We start from the raw sequence: 23,594 nt of genomic DNA on the forward strand, positions 1-23,594 counted from the left end.
CTTGGCAGCCCACGCCGGCCACCTTCCGAGTCGCCTATATGGGTCAGCACCTGGGGCCAAAGACAGGTGCCCATCAGACCTGAACAGAGCCAGCCCCTGCTGAACCGTGAACGATCTCAGCCCTGCAGTCAGTCAGTCAGTCTGTCTGCATCTGGGCCAGCCCTCCTCCAGTGGGGGAAGAGAGACACCAGGGAGGTCAGCCTCTCTGGGTGTCGCCACACGTCACTGGCTTTGCCAATCTTCGTGATAGCTCTGGCCAAGGGCTGATGATGGAGGTTCCCAGGGGAAAGCTCGGGTGGGCCTAGCACCCGCCTCCTTTCTCTCCTCCCAGGCCCTGCCTGGCTTGAACTCCTGGGCCAGGATCAGCCTGCTAATTATTTGTCAAAAGGATTAAGACTTGGAGCTATTCCCATCTGAGGCTAAGACAAATCATTTCTTTCCACTGCTGTGAAGAGGAACCGTCTCAGGGTGGGCCTCCTCAGAACTGGGTGAGCATGAGCCTTTCCAAAACCTTTTTTTTTAAAAAAAGAATTATTTTGTAAACGGGGGATATTTTTGTGACAGCAGCTCTGGCTAAGCCAGCACTGTCCTGGGGTCAGAGGTTATCTCGTCTATCCCCCTCACCCAGGGCCTCCAACCATCTTCCCCGGTGTTCCCTCCCTGCTGCTCACCCCAGCACCCCACTCTCGGTGGCAGGGGGATGCTGGCAGAGCAGAGCTGGCTGCAGGGAGGGACATGGGCTGTGTGCGAGGCATGCACAACGGGCCCACGTTTTTACTTCCATGTTCCTTGAAAGAAGTTCCCTATAAAATTTATTCAGCGTGTGCAATAAACGCTTGGACACGACACCTGCTGTGTACCTGAGGGAAGCACCTCCGGCCCCTGACTCACTCCCCAGCAAACAGGAGGTCGTGCTGAAACACGGCCCTTGGCATCAGGCAATGCAGGTACACCCAGGTCCCGCTGCTTCCTAGCAGGTGCCTTCAGCTCTCTGAGCTCTACCGGATGTTGGTCAAATAGGGACGGTAACGGCGCCACCAAGCAGGGCTGTCGGGAGGACTAAGGGCAACAGAAACTGTCAAGGCAGCCAGCCCCGGTGCACAGCCACCCCTCAAGAAAGGTCAGCCCTCATCCTGAGACCGCTCCATCATTACCGGTCTTTCCTACCAGACCCTACGCTCGGGGCAGAACCACGTCTTTCTCATCTCCGTCTCCCCAGTGCCTCACCTAATGTCACTCAACAAATCTTTGTTGGATAACTGAAGAAGAAAGTTGAGTCACAAGGACCCACGGAGGCCTGGAAAGCTGTGGGGTCCCCGTGACCAGGAACCAAGGAAACAGAGCTGCAGAGCCTCCTGCAGAAACTCTCTCCTCTGGTCCCACTGCCCCGTGTGTGCGTTCCGGGGCCCTGGTTTCTGGCTCCTGGCCCTCTGTAGCGGGGGAGAGGGTGGCGGCAAGTATGGCGAATGCACAAAACGGGTATTATCTCTTTAAAGGACGGTAATTAGTAATTCCAGCTGATGGCTGTGCTGCATTGTTTTAATGAAGAATTCTATTTTTATAGAAAACACATAATTGAGTGGAAAAAGCAGGCTATTCTCTGAGTCAGGCGGCCACGCCTCTGGAAAGTCTAACTCCTCAGCCAGGAGGCCAGAGCCTGCATGCAGCGTGGGCTTCTACAGGAAGTGGGTCTTGTCCCGATAAACGGGGCCCAAGTCTGATGACCCAAGTCCAAATCCCAGCTTCCCTTCTTGTAGCCATGTACCCTCTGGCCAGTCATTTCAACTTCTCAGAGCTTCAGTTTCTTATCTGTAAAATGGGAATGACAGTATCACTACACCCTGGGGGCTGTTATGAGGAAACAACGCACATAAAAGGCCTAGCACTTCATAAACGGTTCAGTCCACGCATGACCTGTCATTACTACTTACCTAGCCCCTATCATGTACAGTTGCTTACTTAAGCCCTCTGTGCCTCTGTTTCCTCATCTGGAAAGTGGGAGTAACGATAGTTCCTACACCTCCCACAGTTGCTGAGGGGATTAGATGAGTTAATGCTTAGAGCAGTGCCTGGCACAGAGCAAGCACCGGGTGTGTTGTTATTCTGTTATTATTGAAGCACTTGGGGTTCAAGCGTACCAGGGCTGTTCAGTCAATCAGCTGCCTCAGGTTCTAGTCCCTGCTTTGCCACTCATCAGCTTTCTGACCTTGAGAGACCCTCTAACTCTCCCGTTAGTTCCTTTACCTTTAGAGTAGGAGGGTTGTAAAGACCAAAAAGTAAACAAATCAAACCAAAGCAACGACCAAACAGGGTTAAGGGGTATGAGAGTGCTCTGAGGGCTGTAAGAGCCACAACATCCCCAGGTGTTCCCTTCCCTCCTTCCAGAACAACGAACAAAACAACTCCTACGGTCTACCCATCGGGGGGTCTAGTGGTGTGCTGGGTGTCCAGCTGTGGGTTCCCTACAGGGAGGAAGCGGAGGCAGAGGACAGGCCATAATCTCTGCCCCAAAGGTGCTTCCACACTCTCGGGGAAGCTCAAGAAACACATCCAAGGCCATTAGGAAACGAAACAGAAGAGGAGAATCAGACACTCAGTGGAGTGGTTCAGCTCTGAGTACAGGAGCTTCAAGGCGAAGTGGAGCCCAAGGGGAGTCTCTGAGGATGGGCAGGATTTGGAAGCAAGGCGAGGTAAGCTAGGTGAGGTAAGGAAGCAAGGCGAGGTAAGGTACTCCTTGGGGCTGGACTGGCAGGGACAGGTCTGAAGGCCTGGAGGTGGGGCTCAGCGAGAAGGGGAGGGGCAGCCCGTATATGAGTAGGAACCAGCCACTCCCTCGCCTCCAAGAGCTGTCATCATCTGGCTCTCACCCTGGCCAGGGAAGTGTTGAAGGACACAGGTCTCAGGCTCCTCTAAATGCCATGCCTCTGGGAGAGACTCCACCAGGGCAATTACCTGACGAAGCTCACACACCTGCTCGTTGAGGATATTATTTTAAAGCTCTAACAGGAGGGACCCCCCTAAAAGGGAGGGGGCCGCAGTCAGGCCCATCATTATTACCTTCCCATAGACTAATCCCTAACTTGCAAGGGACACCTATGGCAGCTTCTCTTAGCCCTGAAAAACCAGTAATTTTTCCTTGGCTCTGAAGGATTACACTGACTCGTGTCCCCCAGCCTTTTAAGGTTCACACTGATCCTCCACCTCTTAACGAATTCATTCAATGTGATCCGACGTTTAAAATCGACAGCCCATAAGCTTCCACATCCAGGAGTTAGCGCCTTGTTGCTTCAAAAGCTCTGGCCCACCCGCAGAACAGCCGCCTGTGCCCATGGCACCCCCGGCCTTATCTGTGCTGACCGATGGCTGGCCCAGCTTCCCTCAGCTGCAGGTCACCTCCGGTTACCTCCAGGTGACTCTCCAAACACAATTCTTGACCTTGAAAGATATGAACACAAACCACACAGAGCCATTCCATAACCATTTTGGAAGAACTTCCGGAAAGCACGTCCTTAGATGGAACAAAAGTTGGCTCCCAGCCAGGTATAAGACACCAAGATGCAAATACCTTGGTCTTGGTCTATAATCTCTGCCCAGTGAGCAGACCTGGGGACCTGAAGACCACCCACTGCAGAGGGGAGGCCAGCCCTACTTCATGGGCACAAATTCGCCTCCTGAGCCCTCTCCCAGGGGCAGAAAGGCTGGGCCACTCTTGCTTGAAAGCCAACGGCCCCAGGCCACAGTGCCTGCCACCAGAAAATGTTCATAGGCGTGAGGATCAGGGAGCAAAGCGCGGAAACGGCTTTAAAACAAAGAATTCCTTCTGGAGAAACCTGCAAGTATCTGTCTTCCTTCCTTTCCTTCTTCTTCCCCAAACAAAATAACCTAGATCATCTACCCTCCTAGCTGGAGTGTCAGCAGAAGGCTACAGGGAGACTGAAGACTCTCTGACCGCAGTGTCACGTGGAGTGAGGTTTCAGGAGGGTTCCAAAGAACCACCAGCGAAGGGAAATGCTGAATGTCAGACCAGCTTCGCCGATGAGGAACTGACCTTTGGGGAAGAGTGTGGCAGTGCCAGTGATTATGCCTGGTTTAACACTTCCCTCCGCCACATGGCCTGCAAGCTTACCCCATGGCTCCTGTCCTCATCAGGGGATGTGGCAGCCAAAAATGTTTCACGAACCTGGCAAAGTGATAAACTATGTTTGTGCTAATACCTTTGATTCCAGCCCCCTCACTGGAGTGCTGGTATTTTAAGCGTCCCTTTGATCTACTCCAAGTCCCTAATAAGAACCATCCAATAAACACGCTGGGTTTAAGTCAGAGACATTAACAGAAGCCCCAGGACTCTGATCCCTTCTGCTCAGTGGAATGCACCACTAGAAATTTATCACATGCAACCTGAGAAAAAGGTGAGGCAGGCCAGGGAGAGATCAGAGGGGTACCCTCGAGGCCAACTTGGCCTTGGCTGGATTCAGTCACCGTCTGGCCCCAGCTAATGCCTAGTTCTCAGCTCAAACATTTTCCAAAACAGCCCAGGTTTCCTGGGGGAGATGCTGTGACCGGTTCCATTTGCTTACAAGTGGTGAGCTCTGGCTTGTCAAGAGGGCCATACAGCTCCTGCTCTGGGGAGAGCTCCCTAGCGCTCCGACACCCCTCCCCCCAGGACCTTCCAAGGCCCCCAGGACCTGGGCTGGGCTGGCCAGAAACCCAAGAGGGGTGGGAGGGGAAGGGAAGGGCAAACCAGTTTGCTCCTTTTCTGTCAGCCCAAGAGCCTGGGCTTGCAAAACCCGTCTGGCAGGCTGCCAGGTCTGGGGTGGGAGCAGTGACTGACAGGCTGGTTATTGGAAAGCTCCCATCATTAGCCCAGGAATGTTGTTTGGTTACTATGGCGACCTCCCCTACAAGCGGCCTGACTAAAGCACAAGGAATCTGTTACCTAAAACCAGGGGCCCACGGAGCCCATGGCTTCAGGGACCAAGCTTAGCAGTGGCCTGTTCCCCGTGACCCTCCCGGCTGAGCCTCCCAATCCCAGGACTGGAGAAGGGACCAGCAAAGGCATCTCCAAGCGTGCTGTGGGGATTTCTTGCATTCTGAGGCCTGGCCTGGCTTGGAACCCAGGTGCAAATAGGGAGCCTGCTGCCCCCTTGAGGCCCCCGGCAAACTGGCCAGCAACGGCCAGGCCAGCACATGTGTCCAGGGCTCCGTCGGAAGCCCTCAGGATTTCAGGAAGCTGCTCGGGTGTCTGGTTCCCACCGTGCCAGGTTCCCACTGTCCCCGCAGGCCCATCAGTCTCTGCCTCACCACGTTTCTGCCTTTTTAAACTCAAGCTCCATTACCTAAAGGTCACCCCACAGCTTGGAAATCAAGATTCTCTTTGCTTTGCTCTCTAATCCCTGAATGCAGGAGGATTTTCAAGAGCCAACTCCACGAAAGCTGGGTTTTTCTCCTGGAGTCTTGAGTCTGCCCCCCAGGAACGGCAACCTCCCATGCAGCTAAGGAGACTGAACACCTTCCCCTGCCCTCACGTGCAGGACGCCCGCCCCCACCTCCCGGCCCACTGCGGGCACTTGCCGCCCTCGGGTCCCAGGTCCCGGCCTTACACTGTGGACCATCTTCCAGACCCACCCCCCACTGCTGCCCCTGAAACCAGTTGTAAGTTGACTGTGAGATCTTTTCTTGTCTGAGTCTCACAATAGTCCTTGGAGGCAGGACAGATGTCAGTCTTTCAGCAGCTGAGAAGATGCAGGGGCAAGCTGCTGGAGGCACACAGGTAAGTGACAGCCAGGGACCTGCTGTGGCTCCCACATGGGGACAAGCGCAAGAGGAAAGGGGTATATTCCACCCAGCGGCAACCCCCTGGGCCAGGCCTCCCAGACCCCTGACACCAGCCTGCCAGCCTCTCCTACACTAAAGCAGTCTCTGCAGAAAGGAAGAGCCTCTACAAGGTCTCAGCCGCCTGGGACCAGCGAGGCACTGGGTGGCAGACCCAGACCAGGGGCCTTTAAGTGCCTGCAATACAGACCTTGTTGAGGACACTGAGGTCAGGGCGAAGGAGGCTGACTTTTCTGTTTGGCTGCAGTGATATTTACTGGATCCGGGGTTTAATTAACTGCCGTGGCAACAGCCGGAGCCACACGCAGCTTGTTCCCAATGCAGGGCGCAGCTGGAGAAGCAGGATGCACCTTCAGTTGAAGAGCAATGACATTCTTCAGTGATCCCTGACCAGTAATGGACTCAGCGACATTTCCTGCTAATCCAGGGGTCTCATCCATGGGGAAAAGTACGGACTTATTTGCAAAGAGCCACGGTCACACCCCAGGGTCACTCCACAGGGCTGCGTGGCAGGTGGATTTTCCACCCCCCACTCAACTCGTGCGCTCAGATGGGAGACGCTGGCACGGGAGGCTCCTGCACTGGGCTGGGGGCACCGAGGGGCCAGCATGTGGGCCCCCTTCCCTGGCTTCCACAGGACAGCTCTGCTCCCATCTGTTCACAGTTTCCACCTGCATGCAAGATTTCACTCAGAAAAAGGACAGTGTCTGATGCCTGGCCCAGCCTCTTGTTTCTTCTGTGACATGCACTCTGACCTAGCGGCCTAACCCCTAGGATTCTAACCCTCTCATCGTGACAGTTTCTGTTTCCACCGAAGCGTAACCGACAATAAACGCACACACACAGAGGCACACTCGTACACACATATGTGCACACACATGGCTGGCAGCAGACCGCGCGTCAGACCCTGCCAGATAGGCATGAGGATGGAGCTTGGAAAAAAGCCAGGTAACTGCTACTGGAAGAGGAGGACCTTTGTCCTTCGTGTATTTGTATAAAAGTAAAAAATAAACTTCTACACAGTGGGTCTTGCTGTATTATATTTGGGATTAGGTAACTAATCCCTTGTCCGCACAGGTTTTATCTACGTGTAGTGTTCCCTAAGCGACCTGTCTTTTAAAGTGAACTGATTTCAGTTTTAATAATCGCTCAAATGCAGGGTGGAGACCAAGAGCCAGGGCTGTCTCCCGAATACAAACAACACGCTACGTGGAGCTGCCCTCACACCACACAGCAGGTGTGTGCCCTCTGCTCACACCTGGCCAGAACAGAATGCCAGGGCCAGGCTCCCCCCCACAGGTCCCCGCCCCACCCCGACGCTCAGTGTGTGCGCTGACCAGCCCGCCAGCCCAGCACTGTCCGTGGGGAACTCACTTGAAGTTCTCGGGATACTCCGTGATGGCCATGTTGATGACGTCGAGGGCATGCTGATAGTGTTTCTGGGCGGAGAAAAGGAGCGCCAGCAGGTGGAGGGCGTTGGCGTCATCCTTGCACACTTTCAGGGCCTCCTGCAGCTGCTCCATGGCGCTGGAGATCTGCCGGAGAAAGGTACCAGCTGAGCGACCTTCCCCAAGGCCCACACCTCACCCGGACTCTGCGGCCAGCTGCCAGCCAGCAAGGGTACAGCAGACTCAATGAGACCCCAGGCACTGTGGGGCAGGCAGGGGCCCTGATGAGAAAACACCCCCCCAAATCACATGGCCAGGAGGGATCTGCTGTCCAAAGTCAGGCCCCGGAAGCTAGCGCTGTGCCCACGCAAGAGGGAAAAGAGGGGCAGGTTCACAGTGTACCACGAAGGATCGGCCGGGAAGCACCAACTAAACCGGAGGAGTGGGGCTGTGAGGAGAGGCCACCTGGACCACTAGCTACAGAACTCTTCTCCGAACCTGTTCACGCAGTGCTGGGGGCTGACAGATAAATGCTGCCTCCTACTCAGAGGCTCACAGTGGCAAGAGCTTAGGCTCTGGGGTCAGATGGGGGCATGGATCCCAGCTCTGCCACTTCCTAGCTGGCGCCCAGGGCAGGGGACTTCGCCTGTCTGAGCTGCAGTCCTTACGCTGCAAAATGAGGATAACGGTCATACCTATGACGGTGGCTGAGAGGGTGAGACGACGTAGGAAAAATGTCCTGCTGACTGTCGAACACGTTTGAAAATGTGTTTCCCTCTACAAGCCCCCAAAGGCCAGGCAGCTAACGAACAGGTAAGATCCTTTCTTCCAGTCCTGAGGGACGTGTTCTCTCAGGCGCTCAGGCCTGGTAGTTGTGTCAGCTCCTGTGGCTCTATCCACACCAGGACCCCGTCCTCCCAGGAACCTCGGGAGCCCTTTTCAGAAAGTCTTGTTCTTCACCAAACCTCAGACCCCGGTCTCCAATGCTCCTTGAGGGGCCTACAGGACACAGGTCAGCTGGGGCTCTGGTCCCTGGCGTGCCTGGTGCCCGCCCGGTCTCCACCCGGCCTCTGCACAGGCTGCGGGCATACTGCCAGGCCCAGAGTCCTCCCACGGGGACCTCCCTTTGTGGAAAGGTCATGGAAAGTAAAGGAGGAAGCTAAGGTCAGTGTGGCCCCTGGCTTGGCTTGCCCGTGCCTCCCCAAGGCTGCTCCTGCCCCGTTATTCTGGGCTGGGTGTCCAAATCCTCGGCCCTCACTACTTGAGCAGCCATGCATGCTCTGGGCAGGATGGGCCAGAGGAGCTCAGAGACTCAGGCAGGCAGGACTAGCTTAGAGTTCGTTCAGGGACCCTCCAACCCCCTGAGGTTACCAAGATCTGGGTGCCCAAGGACAACGGGTACCAGGCTCCACTGGCCTGGCCCAGCCGTCTCTCTGGGAGGACACACGCCATTCATCAGAGGCGACTGAATACTTAAAGATATTAAAAAATGCATCACCGAAGGTTTATCAGGAACTTGATTGGCAAGGAAAGCACTGGTTCTTTTACAGAGGGCTAAAAATAAACTGGTCTCGGGTATCTTTGCGTCCGCGCTCCTGGGAGCAGCAGAGCAGACTGGTGTTTCTGGAGAGAGCAGCAGAGAGGGACAAGGTGCCTCCCCCAGGACCTGGAAGTCAGGAGCCAGGGGCACAGTGGGAGAGGGGCTGGAAACACAGCTCCCTGAAGATGAGACCAGGGGCTAGAAGTTGACATCGACCAGTAAAACCAACCACCAGGCCGGTGGACAAGGCTCCAAGTGCCCAGTCTCCAAATGGGACAGGGGGACAGGATACTTAGAGCCCCATGGGGTTGCTTCACTGGGTCAGGGTGGGCTCTGGAGCAGACATTGTGCTGGCCTGGCCAGTTCCCAGTTCCTGAGCTCAGGAGAGCTTCAGCGCCTCAGGTGTCAAAGGGGCCACCGGCGCCCTCCTCATCAGACGCAGGGCTCGCCCAGGCCAGTGGGGGTACGGCAGCACCCTCGTCAGCCAGGCTGCCTGTCACCTGACCACGAGCAGATGGGGGCTCTGTGGACTCCTCTCCAACAGTCTGCAGCCCAGCCCGGGTCCCTGCTGGCTCGTCTGCAGGTCCCGAGTGGCCCAGCGTCCACGCTCACCCGATCAAAGCCACCGAGAGGTCCTGCTTCACACAGAGCACCAGCCTGCGGGGCACACGTGAAAGCAGAGGCTCTGAGGGGCCTGGGTGACGGGAGCTCTCGCTCGTTTCTGAAAGGCAATGGCTGGGTGGGTTGCCCGGCCTCACTCCCTGGACAGCTTGGAGAAGGAAGGTGGGTCGGCCTGGAGAGCCATGCAAGTCGAAGGTGGTTGGCGGACAGCAGGCCCCCGTCAGGCCCCAGAGGCCGAGCCTGCCAGTGGCGTCCACAGGGTCAGAGGAAAGCTCTGGGTCACACAGAAACAGCTCCACGTGCCAATCACTCTACTCCAGACCCCTGGGGAAAGCTCAACAGAAGGTGAGGACACAGCAAATGTTTACTGTGCTCACCTGGCAACTTCTCAGGAGACGGACACACTGTAGGAGGAGTGAGGGCAGAGAATAACCCCTTCCTGTGCGCCCACCGTGGGCCAGGGGCTTTACCACATTAGCTGACTTAATCCTTACTAGGGCCCTCTGAGGTGGAGTATGAAGGTACTGACATAGCAGACAAGGAAACAGAGGCTCAGAGAGGTCAAGTCACTTGCAAAGGGTCACACAGCCGATAAAGGCAGTGGAGCCAGGAGAAGATCAGCAGCCCCCAGAGACCTGGGTGTTAGAATTGTGAGGACTCACCTGGCGGACGAGGGCCAGCTGCAGGGAGACATAGAGGATGACCTGGGGGTCACCGGGCGCCAGCTGCTGGGCTCTGTATGGGGCAAGGGAGCAGCAAGTCAGCCATCAAGGTCGACAACCAGTGTGTCACGTGGGTCTCCAGCGTGCCCACCCCTGTGCTGGGTGCTGCAGGGCCAAATATTGGAGATTCTGCCTGGGCCCGCTTTGGAGGGTGCCCCGCGGGAGACCATGGCTGGGGCAGAAAGCCCACGGGCAGCCCAAGGCAGGGGCAGTGGGTGCCGAGAGAGCTGGCTCTGGCTGAGGTGGGGGCCGTCTGGGAGGACAGGACTGCTGGGTGGGGGAAGCCCTCTCCTCCGGGCAGCTGTTGACCCGGCTGTGGCCTGGTACAGAGCCTGGAGTCTGCCCTCTCCGCCGCACAACAGAAGGGAACAGTTCCCGGAGGATGTGGGGCTGGGATGGCCTCTCTGGGCAAGAAGCGCTGGGAATGAAGAGCCAGTGGGGGAGGGAAGGCGATGTCCCCTGACCCTGGGAGTTCAGAGGGGGTTTGCAAGGATGGGCCTCTCCTTCCTCCCTGGGCTTGAGAACAGCCTGCCCCAGAGGGGAGTTCCCAGGAAGCTGGCATAAGGAGTCCAGGGCAGGCCCCTACCCAGCAGCTGCCATCCGTGCTCTGAGGGAGAAAGACACACGGGGCTCATGGGGAAGAGCCCTGCGATGGGCCAGAGGAAGGAAGGGGAGGGATGCTCAGGTGGGTCCCCGGGCTGTGGTGGAGAGGGGGCTCAGCCAGGATGGGCCTGGAGAGGGAGGAAGGGCTGCTGCTGGGGGAGGGGCTTCTCTGCCGCCCCCTCCCTCCCTTCCTCCCTCCTGGACTCTGGGCTCCCAGGGAATCTCTGTGAGGACTTGGGGTAAGGCTCCTCACAGCCCTCAGGTTGCAGAGGGGCTGGGAGGAGGCAAACACTCTTTCTGAGTCCCTGCTATACCTGTAGGTCACTGTGCAAGGTGCTTTCCTGCTATAGCTCACGTCCCCTGAGCTCAGGGGGACGGGAGCTGAGCCTGGGGGGAGCTCTACTCGTGTGGAAGGGCTCAACCCACCCACCCAACCCCAAAGGCCTGTCCCTGCTTCCTGTGTGAGCTCTCAGAGCCTCAGTTAGCTGGTCAACAACATGGGGACAGAAACCTTTACTCTGTCTACACCAGAAGGTCTCCTAAGAGAACATGAGAACGAGCCACCTGGAGCAACGCTGCCGGTCGGGCCTCCCTCACCTCTCCAGCGTCTGCAGTGCTTTCCGGTGCAATTCATCTTGCTTGGATTTCAGAGTCGCTGCAGGAGACAGGATGGAGACAAAGCCATGAGGGGGTGCTGCAGCGGGGCCGACCCAGCTCTGTCCCACCCAGGGCACAGAGCTCTGCGGGGAGAGGTCCCACCGGGACCCCGTCTGGCAAATGCTCGCACTCAAGCAGCTCCGGAGTGGTGCCACCCTCTGCCCTGGTTACTGGGGGAAGGGGGGCAGGTGTCGCCCTGGTCCTAGCCTCCTGGCATGATTCTTGACACAACAGATCCTTGTACTCCTTTGCCTTCCTTGCCACCTGGGCCACACTGACCCTTCCAAAGGCTCAAGCCTCTAGGGAAAAGTTACCACCTCTGTCCTGGCCACACGCCTCCCTGGGCTTCCTTCCTGACGAGACTTCTTCTTTTCTAACCATTTCAACAAATTTCAAGTGGACGATTCCATGGCATTAAGCACATTCGCCATGTCGTGCCACCATCACCACCACCTGTCTCCAGATCTTTCTTATCGTCCCTAACAGACTGTCTGTACCTACTGAACACTAACTCCCCTCCCACTAGGCCACGAGAAACCTCTATTATACTTTCCCCATGAGGCTCCTTGATTTAACCCAAACTGGGCACCTTTCTGGTAAATTAAATCACCTTTAAATAGGGTAGCACAGGCATTCGAAAGCTTAGCAGCCCACGGAACCCCTGGGAAGCTTTAAAATGACTGCTGTCAGGCTCCAACCAGACCAGGTCAAGATGCTGCTGGCATGGATGGATGTCAGGGGTCCCCGGCTTATAAAGCAGCCCTGCTTCTAGAGGATTAAAGGCACATGGAGGGTCTCTGGACTCTGACTGAGGGACTGATGACTCCCTCACTTGACCAGTGTGGAGGGATCCCAGGGTTCCTTATCAGAGCCTCACCGATACCTTGAAGACACAGTGACTACTGTCACTCAAGAACAAGCAGCTGGCACGGCACCAGGATCTCACCCCTCTTCCTGCCCTCGTCTTGCCAGTGCCAGCTGTTCTTACCTCTCGTTGTGCGGGGCCTCTGAAGCCTGCTCCCAGGGGCACCGCCTGAATAGGCGGTGTGGGTTGGAGCTGATTACTATTCCGGGTTTGGTCTGGGTGGGGGCCTATCACTCCCTTTCCCTCAAGCTGCAAGGATACAGAAGTAGGTGGCTGCCGATCCCTGGGGGAACACACGGCTGAGCTGGCGGGGTTGGGGATGGAACACCAGACTCCAGGCGGCAAACCCACGCACCAGGCACAAGTATTCAGTAAACGCCTGCTGCGTACCCAGCTCTATGCCATGCACTGGGGGGATTTAAAAGACCCCAGAAGAGGACAGTGGTGCTGACAGTTAAGGTGAACCAGAAAGAAGACACTGTGCGGGCAAGGGCTGGTGGCGCATCACAGACGGCAAGCGCCACAGGAGTTCCAGGGGCAGCGGTCAGCGTGGGCTGTGCCGGGGGGCAATTAGGAGGCCTGAGTCACCCCGAGCAGAGGCTCCTAGGCCCCAGCACTCACCGTCGGTGGCCTGCAGGCTGTAGGTGAGACCCAGTGCCAGGTAGCCCTTGGAGAGGAACTCCCCGGCTTCCTCTCCGAGCTGGATCACCATCATGGCGAAGTGCTGCGCCTCCTTCAGCTGCAAAGAGGAGAGGCACAGGTCACCGTGGAGGGCCGCCATTCATAGTCGCCAGCCCGGGACCCTCAGAACTGCAATTCCTTGCGCCCGACCACAAAGGCCAGGCGCCTTCCTGAGGCCACACGGTCACTGAATGGAAGGAGAGCTGTTTCTTCCACAAGCACCAACCTGGACCTTTTCCCCCACCCAGAGGCCTTGTGCTCAAGATCACGGGACGCCACCTCTCACAGGGAAAGCTTCCCTTGCTCCAAGGATCCCAGCTCCCCGACAGCTGCTCTGCTGAGAGCCTGGACCCAGGAGCAGGTCAGTCTGTGCCAGCTCCTTTCCTCACTCTGCCCGTGTCCGTCCCTGCCCCGCTCGGCAGAGACAGGGGAGCGGGAGCGGGGGGCAGGCAGGGCTCGGGGACTGGGCCTCCGGGACACCGCCAACCCTGCAGAGCGGGCAGGCCACCACGCTGGCTCCGGCTGTGGGCTTGCTCCCTGACACCGGGAGCTCTAACTTTTCAGGCCTGGGGTTGTGTTTGTCCTGAGAGCAGGAGGGACTGTTCCAGTTGGAAAGGGACCAACTGGCTCAGGTCACGTGTGCACACATCACACACAACATGTGACACGGAGAGAGGGGCACGCAGGCAGCCCTCTGGGGCACCCACGGCAGGCAGGCCTGTTGGGAGGCAGGGAACAGCTGGGGGCCTCAGCTGTGCCCACTCAGGGCCCACAGGCCTCCCAGAGGTCCCCTCCCTCCTACCCACCCAGGAATGTCATCTGCCCGTGTGCCTGCTGTAGCAGTGTCACCGAGAACAACTGGTACCGCCCTCACCAAGGGGCTGAATGATTCATACCCACAGCCCCACTGCTGCCCAGGTGTCAGGGCTCCCTTGTGTGGAACATCTCCCCTCCCCCATCCGGAGGGGCCCACAAAGTGAAGCTGGGTTCTGGCACCCCAGCCAGTGAGCCCGCACTCTGCTCCCATCCCCGCTCAGGCGCACCCCACCCAGCAGGAGGGACAGTTCTGTGCATCTTGTGGCCTGACCACTGGCCACAGCGTGGGACACTGGTGGACTCTCCCTCCTTGGAGTATGAGGGGACCCTGAGATAGAGGCCATTAGCCGTGGGGAGGCGGGTTGGGCTGAGTTCACCATTTGGGCACAGCCATGGTGCGCTATGTGCAGGAAAAAGGCTGATGGAGCAGAGAACCCACTGAACAGAGGGGATAAAAAACCTCGAACTACAAGAGAGGCAGAGCAGGTGAGGTGACAGCCCAGAGGGAGATGGTGGAGGGGGCGCTGGATCCCAGCGGACTGGCCACCATCCCTGACAAATGGCGACAATGGCAGCTCTCTACCCCCCTGTGGTAGAGCTCAAGCTGCCGGCCTGGGTAGTGGGCCACCTCCAGGTTGGTGGGCTGGTCACCGAAAGGACATGGGAGTCTGGGGAGCTGGGCCTGTAACACCATCAGGCCTGAGGACTTGCGCTTCGGGGGAGGCAGCAGCTCAGTAAACCCCACAGCTGCCTGCTGCCCAGTGTCTGCCGGCCGGGTGGACCCAAGTCTGTAGATGCGGAGATCTGTCCCCTGGAGCACGTGGCCCGGCAGGACCCAGGAGAGCCACGGGGCCCTGAAGTCGGAGCCAGGCTGAGTGAAAAGCACAGGACAAGCCTCGCGACACAGGCTCGGCCCGACAGACACGGGGCCTTGAGCAAGTCACTTCAGTTCTACGTCCCAGAGGGCCTTATCTGCAAAATGGGGAGCTGGACCCCCTCCCACAATGTAACTACTCCTCCCCACAAACCTCCACTGAGGCTTCTGCGGTACCAGGCTCTATGCTGGGCCTGGCTGGGGAGGCCCAATGACACAGGGGCAGGATGCCCGGATGAGCACACACGGAATCCCTAAGGAGGGAGAGACCCCACAGGACAAGGTGGCTCTTTTTTTTTTTTTTTTAAGGTGGCTCTTAATTAAGGCTCCACTGTATGGTGCCGGCCTGGGGCCATGGGAGCTCCCCAAGAGCGGGCAACCTCCTGGCTGGGGCTGTCCAAGGAGGCCTCGTGGCAGGGGGCGGGCAGGAGGCACCAAGGGAAGGGTAGGTGAGCTGTTGCCTCCTTGTTAATATCCCTACTGCTGGTGCAGCTGGTCTCCCACACTGTCTTTAGGCATCATTATGCCCCATTCAAACAGGGGCGAGCTTTTTCATAAACCACCAAGTACACGTTATAAACAGAATTCAGAAACCTCCTGCACTCCACGTGTGTGCGCTCTGCTCACGGCCATGTCCTTCCTCAGCAAATGCCAGCTTCTATCTCCGGCAGCCCAGGCACAGAGGGTGCCAGGAACAACGCTCGGCAATTATTGGCAAACAGGGAAAAATGACTCTCCAGTTTATATATATCATATCCTGGATTAACAAAGCTCACCATCCTTTAGCTTTAAAAAGTGACAACGTATCCTTAGCTTGTCCAACTTGTGGTCCCCTCTGACCCCAGGTGAGTAGCTGTCCTGGGCCAGTACTTGCCAGCCTTGCCCACATAGGTTAAAACGGTCTTTAAGTGTGGTGTCAGCATCTGTCTCAAGTCAAACCCACGAGGCTTCAACGGACCATTTTCTTACATGGCCGACACCATTTTGATTTCTCTTACCTACCACAAAACAGTTTTTTGCATGTGGAGTCATGGGATTCTGAACAAAAAGAAGTATCATCAATTCTCTTAAATGTGATAATATACAATATGATACCATACGGTATTAATAGATTTATACATGGATCCTCTAACTAGCTAGCAAAAGGGAAAAAGTCACATCAAAAATCAACAAAAAACCCCAATATGTATGTATTTCAAATATAAAATATATATTAAAAATATATATACATAATGCACAACTCCTGTTCATCTAAGACAGCCGGGGGAATCCTAAAGCCCTTGAAAATACAGCTTTGCCACCTTTGTTCTGGAGTGTGACAATCCCACCTAAATCCAGAGTCAGCACCATGCCCACGGGTAAATTTTCCATGCAGAGAGCAGGACGGCCTAGCAGCTTAGAACACAAGCTCTGGGGCCAGGCTTCCTGGGCTCAAATCCTGGCGTGGCTATTTACTGTGTGACCTTGGGCAAGTCACTTCACTTTGCTGTGCCTCCGTTCCCTCTTCTGTAAAATGAGGATAACGGGCGTGTGTCTCACAGGGTTGCGGGGAGGACTGAATGAGATAAAGACACAATGGATGCTCAGAACGGTGCTTGAATAAACATAAACTACTACTCTTATTATTGGTTGTGATTTTAGATCTATAGTTAATCTTCCAGAATTTTTTTTAACTCTCAGCCTAATGCATGTGGCGAGTGCCATCTGAATAGAGTCGCTGTCGTCTAAAGCTACATGAGCTCACTGACAAATCAGGAAGTGGCATCGAAGACCCTCCTGGAATCCAGAGAGGGGGCACCACTGTCTGCCTTTTGTCTCTGGCCTGACCCTTCGTCTCAGATAAGGAGCAACTCTACGCAAGGACAGCGGGGTCTCCCTGTGCAGTCAGCTGCGCCAGGTCGGTCAACCTCTCTGTCCCGTGGTCTGGGACACACATACGTGTAACCACCCACCTACCCTGTCACAATACTCACCTCTACCGTGGGTAATACACTCGGATATTTTCTATGCTATTCTGTGATTGTCTATTTCTTTTTTGAAAAAGTTCTATCTCACAGTCCACTAATGGGTCTCAATCTACAGTGTGAAAAGTAGATTGCTGACTGATCCACCCAGCGCCTGCCCATCTACAACCACCCAGGCGTCTAGCATCTCACCTGCCCTTTCCAGTCTCCACATACTTCCTCCTGTGGCCTCCAAAGTTAACAGCTAATGGCTCTGGAGTTGTGCCGCTGCTTCTGCAAGATTTGCTCGGGTTACAGCACTGGGACCTCCTTGCTCATCAAAATACTTGCAGGGTGAGGGGTTTCCAAAGCTTTCAACCATTCTCCTCCTACACTGCTTTTTAATACCTCCTTTCCTGTGGAGGCCATGTAACTTCGTCACAAAACCCAGGTGGAGATCCTCTCTCTCTTCCTCCCTTGCAATTCTAGAGCAGTTGGGTGCCCACCTGGCGTGTCATAGCATGGCAGCCACTTGATGGAAGGGGTGTCTTACAGCTTAGGCTCTGAGGCACAGGGTGCTTAGGGGACCTACCCAAGGTCACCCGGCTGGTAAGTGAGAGAACTGAATTTCCAACCCAGGTCTTCTGAGTCTACATTTGGATCTTTCTGAGCTGCCTGATTCACGGCTGCCCTCTGTGGGTCTTCATTTTTCTCCTCTCTGTCCCTTTGGGAAAAGGATGCATCGAAGGATGTAACGTTTTGACCCTTTGCTTTTGCTTTCTGTAAGTACGGAAAGCGTTCCCACGCCTTTCCAAGTTCCTGCATCTCTCCAGTTCTCTTCATTTGGTCCCCACACAGATAGGCTCCTGGCCTGTACACTCTGCTCCGGCTCAGGCTGCCCGGTTCATCTCGCCGTGGGCCAAAGAGCTTGTACCCCTGGAATCTTCACCTCTTCTTCCCTCCCTGGGAACCAGAGAAAGGTCATTTCTGAGCCCCCAGAGCTCTGCTTAAACAGCACCTCCAGTTTCTCCTTAGTTGCTGCCCATAGGATCCAGGACCTGTTGTTATCTGCTCTACTGAAAATGCACTTTTTTCTTCCTGGAAGGAACAGGTACGCTTCCTAATTTCCACAAGCTCGTGGCAGGAGAGCTGGCATTCTTTCTGGCCTCCTGAACACTTAATCCATCTTCCTGGCCCTCCCCATCCCTGAATCTCAAAAATGAAGGCAAAAACACAAAGGCACATCCTTCCTGAGAGTCTGCTACAGGGATGGCTGCCATTTACCAGGTACCTCCCACATGCTAAATAAGAGGGACACTGCTCAGCTCTGGTAGTCGGAGCCACCCTGTAACAGTGGATGTAACTGTTTCCAGGTTACTGATGATGCACAGAGAGGGTAAATGACTCACCCAAAGTCACACAGCTAGGAATCCGAACCCTATCCTCTCAGCCTCCAAAGCCTGCACTCTTTCTACCATCCCATCCCACCCCCTTGGGGGAAGAGGCCGAGGGACAGCACCACAGACCTTTCCAAAGATGAGCATGGCCCGCTTTTCCATTCCACAACCTCCTCTCCTTCTGTGTGTGACACACAGGCACACCCCCATCTCCTATCCTCCTAGAAAGGTTTTAACTTTTTTAATTAAATGAATTTGAACTAATTGTGTTTGGAGGGATGTGAAAAAATATTTACAGCTCCCTTTTCTCCTGCCCCAAATAACTGGCTGGGGACACCGGCAAGATGCTGGTCATGCTGAGGCAGGGGGCTGCCCCACTACTGTCGCTGGGTCAGAGTCTGGGACGCCCTCCCCCACCGAGGCAAGCCTCAGGCTAAGCAGAGGGGCCGGTGCTCTCAAACCCAGGGCAGCCAGCATGGGCCCATGCCAGCACCTCTGCCCAGGCCCCTCCTCACCCGCCCTCACCCAGGGGCAACCTTGATCTCAGACCCAGACCCAGTCTGGAGCATCCTACACTGGCTCTGGGCATAAGGACAGGACACGGGGACAGCAGGTGCTCCACCTCTGGGCACACGGCCACCTGGTCCGCTTTCACCCAGCACAACTCGTTTTTCCAGTGTCCCAGTTTAAGCCTCCCTTCCTGCAACCCGGGCCAAACTGTTTATCCCCAGATCTCGGGCCCCAGCTCATGGGGCTTGGCTGGGCAATGGCTGGGCCTGCTGGGGGCTGAGGTGAGCCAGGACAGCTGTGAAGGCAGGAGGCGGAGGTGGCATGGGTCGCCTTGCAGGATCTGTGCCCGGTTATAAAGCACCAGCACCCCTCTGCCCGCCCGTCAGACCCATTCTTCCTGCTCTCGGCCCTGAGGACAGAGAGTGCTGGGCTGCCCCTCTCCTGGTCTCCTAGGGGAACAGGCTGCCCCGGGCCACCTACAGCGTGCTCTCAGCCCAGCGCCAACCCAGGGAGCCAGGGAGAACCGTGAGCCAGATGTAGACTTCCCACACCTGTCCCTCGTGGACTGCTGAAGCAGGTGTTATTCTGTATTTCTCAACACCTGTTATGTGCAGGGTTCTTTGTGGGAGAGAAGGGCTGAGGGTGTGAGAAACAGTAAGTGAAGAAGCTCCCCGTTTAGACAGAAAGGCAAGTACCAAACAAGGCAGAATTCCTCCACGAGTGATTGTGCTCACTGGCAAGCAGGATCCATCCAGTAAGCACTAGGCATTAACTCTGGGCTAGGGTTTCAAGAAAGAAGAGAGTGAGTTCCTGCCTTCAAGAAACACACATGCAGCAAAAAACGCAATGCCTTGTGCTAAGTGTCCAAGGCAGGTAGGGAGGCACAGAAGGTTTTGTTCAGGGCAGGGAAGGCTGCCTGGAGCCCAGCCCCAGCCCTCCAGCAGGACCACGCTCTAGCCTGTACCCGCGTTAAACCCTGGCTCAAACCAGCCCCCAAACCCAAATAAACTTCTCCGGTGAGGTTAAACAACTCACCCTCCTCCCCAGTTCTGAGGTCCAGTCTGCATGTTTAAGTTTCCTTTTGGGCTTTTCTATTTACGTTGTCATTGATTACTTTGCTCCTAACTCATCTGTTTTCAATTTGGACTGACTGGATCCTAATTTTATTACCATGTAATCTGAATGCACATAATCACTGTAATTATGCTGCTGGGGGAAACAGCTCCTCTGCTGCGGAGAGACCTACATTTAGGGTTTCCCAGCAAGGGCGGCCATTGGCTGGGTGGACCCACAGCCAACTCAGAGCTGGCAGCCCTTGGGAGCACAGATGCCCTCCCCGCCCCACTCCTGGCAAGGCGGGTATTTGGGCTTCATCCCAGGGATGCACCTGAGGCCCCTCTCAGGAGCCCTGGGAACACACAGGGGTGTGAGCCACGGGTCAACGAGCCCACCCTCTGCATCCTCCGGCTCACGCCACCCACTGCCGCAATGCGCTCAGACTGGGTCCCCACTCTGCCGGCACCCACATCTCAACGGCACCCTACCCTCTGGGGTGTAAGACGCTAACAGTCTCCCTAAAAACACTTGGGGGACGAGTTTCCCCACTAATCATGCAGCTGAGGAAAGCAAGCTGTGATGGAAGGGCCCGCCACTGGCCCACCTCGAAGCCCAGTCCATGGCCGCCTCCTCCTGGAAGCCTCCCTGACCTGTCCGGCCCTCTCCATACTTTATGTCATTTATGCCACATATGAGGAACAGTGAAACTCTTACCCACCTCATCACGAAGCCTCTTCCAAATGCCTAGAGCCTATTATAGATCAGTCTTATAGAAAAACATCATAAAGCCTGGGGCCAAAAGCAATGCTCTTCCCTCCCCCATCATCCACAGTCGTTTGGGGCCAAGGCAGGGCCATATGTGCATATCATACATGGGGACCTGAGGACCAGGGAACAGAGGGAAAGGTGCCGCTTCCTCCCCCCTCTACCAATCGTGCGAGGGAGTCAGTCCCTGCAGCACAGGTGGGATGAGGCCCGCTGGGTGGTGAGGCAGGGACCCCTCGGAGAGGGTCCTCAGGATACCTGGCAGAGTCTCCCTTCCCAGGACTGGAGGAGTTGGAGAGGCTGCTAATTCTGAAGTGCCTGCTGCAGGCATCTGGAGCCTGGCCCCTTTGCCTTGGAACAAGCTGGGCACCTGACAGCGAGGGTAGGCTGGGGTGTCACGACGTCAGGAAGGGGAGGACCATGTATGGGAGAAGCTCCCCTTTTGGGAGATGCTGGGCCAATGAAGGAACTGGGCTTATTTAGCCTGAAGAGAGGAGATGTGGGTGGGGCTGACAGCCAACACATGGCCGAGATGCTGCACTGTTCCGTGTCGCTCAAGGGGGTGGAAATAGGGCCTCCTCCGACACCAGGAGGCTGATGTGGACCTGAGGAAGCCAGGAGTGTAGGGAAAGGGGCTCCCAGCGAGAGGAGACAGCCGTGCAGAGGCCCCGCCGCTAGACCCTCCGGGCTGGGAGCAGCAGCTGGGAGCCTGGCGGAGGGAGCACCAAGGCGAGGCCTGGGACCCTGGGTTCCTGGCCCAGGGCTCTTTGCTCACTCCCCCTGCTAACCTCCTCGAGGTAAAGTGCTGCTGGGCAGAGGGCACACGTTGAGCTCATCTTTAGTTCAGCCACCTCAGCAGAGTGGTAAGCAGGGAGCTGAGCACAAGGCAGGGACCAGGGGGCTGGAGCCCAGAGGAAGGAGGGGGCTGACGGAGAGGCCACCTTCCCACTGGCCCGGAGCTGGTTCTGACTCCAAATGGTGCGTTGGCCCAGGTAACTCCAAGGTCCTGCCCACTGCCCCTGCTGCTGGGCTGCCCCTGCTGCTGGGCAGCTTTTGACTCCACATTTGGCTCCCTGGAGACATTCAAGGCTGAACCACAAACCTGACACCATCCTGAGTTGGGGATGGAGGCTGGAGTTTTCTCAGAAGCCATGCTCCACCCCCCTCTCCCCTCCAGGCCCGCCCGCCTCGAAGCTCCCCATGCTCCCCCACCCCTTACACACACAGCGAGGTACGCACACGATCACCTGGCGCCCACCTGCCACCATCCTCCCACAGGAAGCCACCAGGACCTGGGCCCTGACCCCGTAGCTCACTCACCCAGTGCAGGGACCCTATGCAGAGCTTGGCGGCCATCAGGGGCACCGTGGGGTCCGAGGGCCGCAGCTTCACGCACTCCCGCAGCAGCGACACAGCATAGGATGACTGCAGGAGAAAGGGTGGGCAACACAGTCACTCACAGCCCTGCGCTGCGGCAGGCTGGGTGCCTCATGCCCACAGTGGGGGCAGCTCCCAAACAGCCAGCCCCGGCTCTGCGCCCCGTTCCTCCCGAGCCAGGAAGAGGCCCAGCGGGAGGAGCCCAGGCGGTGGTGGCAGGCAAGTCCCCCCCACCCCCCCCCGCCGGGTCTCAGTTTCCTCATCTGGAGAATGAAGGCTGTGACCCTTGCCCAGAAGTGATGTGATAAGAGCTAAGGTGACAACAGAGGGAAGCTCTTCAAAAGGATTTCAAATGTGAACCACAGAAATTTTAGAGGTAGAAGGAATTATCTCAGACCCCTGAGTTCAACACCCTCAGTTTATAGGTGGCAAGATGAGGATAAGCCCACATGGGGACTGGAGGCGGGACCAGTGGTGGGGAGTGCGGGGAGCATAAAGGCCGGCAGAGAAGCAGCAGGAGAGAAACCGTGGGGATGGGGCCACACTAGACTGTGCTGAGGATGGCCAAGTGCGGAAGGTCTGCAAAACACAGCCCACAGGCCAAATCTGGCCCTCTGCCTGCTTTTGTAAATAAAGTTTTATTGGAACTTGGCCACGTCCATTCATGTGGCTACTGCCTATGGCTGCTTTCGTGGGGCAAAAGCAGAGTGGAGTAGTTCCCACAGAGACTGTTTGGCCCGCAGAGTCAAAAATGTTTACTGGGGCTTCCCCGGTGGCGCAGTGGTTGAGAGTCTGCCTGCCAATGCAGGGGACACGGGTTCGTGTCCCGGTCCGGGAAGATCCCACATGCCGCGGAGCGGCTGGGCCTGTGAGCCATGGCCGCTGAGCCGCAAAAAAAAAAAAAAAAAAAAAAAAATGTTTACTCTTTGACGCTTTACAGAAAGTGTGCTGACCCCTGTTCTAACTGCTTTACAAATATGAAGTCATTTGCTTTTCACAGCTCTATGAGGTAGGTAGCTATGTCCCTATTTACAGATGAGGAAACTGAAATGCACAGAAGTTAAATAGTGTGTCTGAAGCCACACTGCCCCTAAGTGGCTGAGCTGGGGTTTGAGCAGTCTGGCTGTAAGCTTGTAACCATGGTGAGTGTGTGTAACTACAATTCCCACAAGCTGGGCCCTGCAGTGGGCCTAGCTCCCAGCCGTTAGTTAGCTCTCATCCTCCCCAGCCACTCCAGGCCCCGCTGGGGAAATGGGGGATCTAGAGGACTCTCCTGTCCACAGCACAGTGTGGAGAATGACTGATGGAGACCTGGGGCCCCACTGGTCTGCGTCCACTCTGGACCCCTGCCTTTCTCTAGCTCTCTTTCCTTTCCCCCCTGAGAAAGGAGAGCTTTTCTCAGCCCCAAGCATGCGGCTGGGGGATGTGGGGTCACTGCATGGAGGGGGAAGAGGCCATGGCTCTTGCCTGTCAGGTGCCCACAGAAAGGCGGGGGAGAGAGGACAGAGTCCCCACCACACTGCTCTCTCATGAAAGAAGAAGGTATGAGACCAAGAGGGTGTTAGCATATGACCGGCTGGGAGGCTGCAGGGGAGGGAGGTACTCGGCCTGGGCTGGGGCGAGGGAGGCAGGTGAGGGGCTCTGCAAGAGCTACCAGGCCATCCCCCTCTCCGGAGACCCCCTCCCGTGAAGGTCGCTCCCAGCTCCCTCAGCACAGCCCCCTCTGCCCACACACTCCAGCAGGCCTGCCCCCTCCCTGGCTGCTGACCTCTGCATCCCTGAAACACGGGCTTCTCTAACCCTGACCCTCCACGTCCCACCCCTACCCAGACCACAAAACACTGCTATTTAAGGAGCCATCTGAGGACTCCACAGTCGGAGCTGCGGGCTCTTTTTTTGTCATTCTGGTTACCTAGCAACGCAGCCACTGTGATTGCCGAGGAGACC

The 23,594-nt window shown here is 56.5% G+C and overlaps 1 protein-coding gene across 1 annotated transcript in view; it reads right to left on the bottom strand.

Moving 5' to 3' along the window:
- Positions 1-23,594, bottom strand: part of TTC7A (tetratricopeptide repeat domain 7A) — a 120,778-nt gene that overhangs the window by 29,789 nt on the left and 67,395 nt on the right. Inside the window, exons 11-15 of the mRNA XM_065890702.1 lie at positions 21,591-21,695; positions 12,850-12,967; positions 11,304-11,361; positions 10,044-10,116; positions 7,207-7,367 (exon numbers count right to left, since the gene is read on the bottom strand). Of these exons, the coding sequence (XP_065746774.1) occupies positions 7,207-7,367; positions 10,044-10,116; positions 11,304-11,361; positions 12,850-12,967; positions 21,591-21,695 (515 nt within the window). The remainder of the gene's footprint in view (positions 1-7,206; positions 7,368-10,043; positions 10,117-11,303; positions 11,362-12,849; positions 12,968-21,590; positions 21,696-23,594) is intronic.

Source organism: Phocoena phocoena, chromosome 14 (genome assembly GCF_963924675.1).
Source record: "Phocoena phocoena chromosome 14, mPhoPho1.1, whole genome shotgun sequence".
In the NCBI taxonomy this organism is placed as follows: domain Eukaryota; kingdom Metazoa; phylum Chordata; class Mammalia; order Artiodactyla; family Phocoenidae; genus Phocoena; species Phocoena phocoena.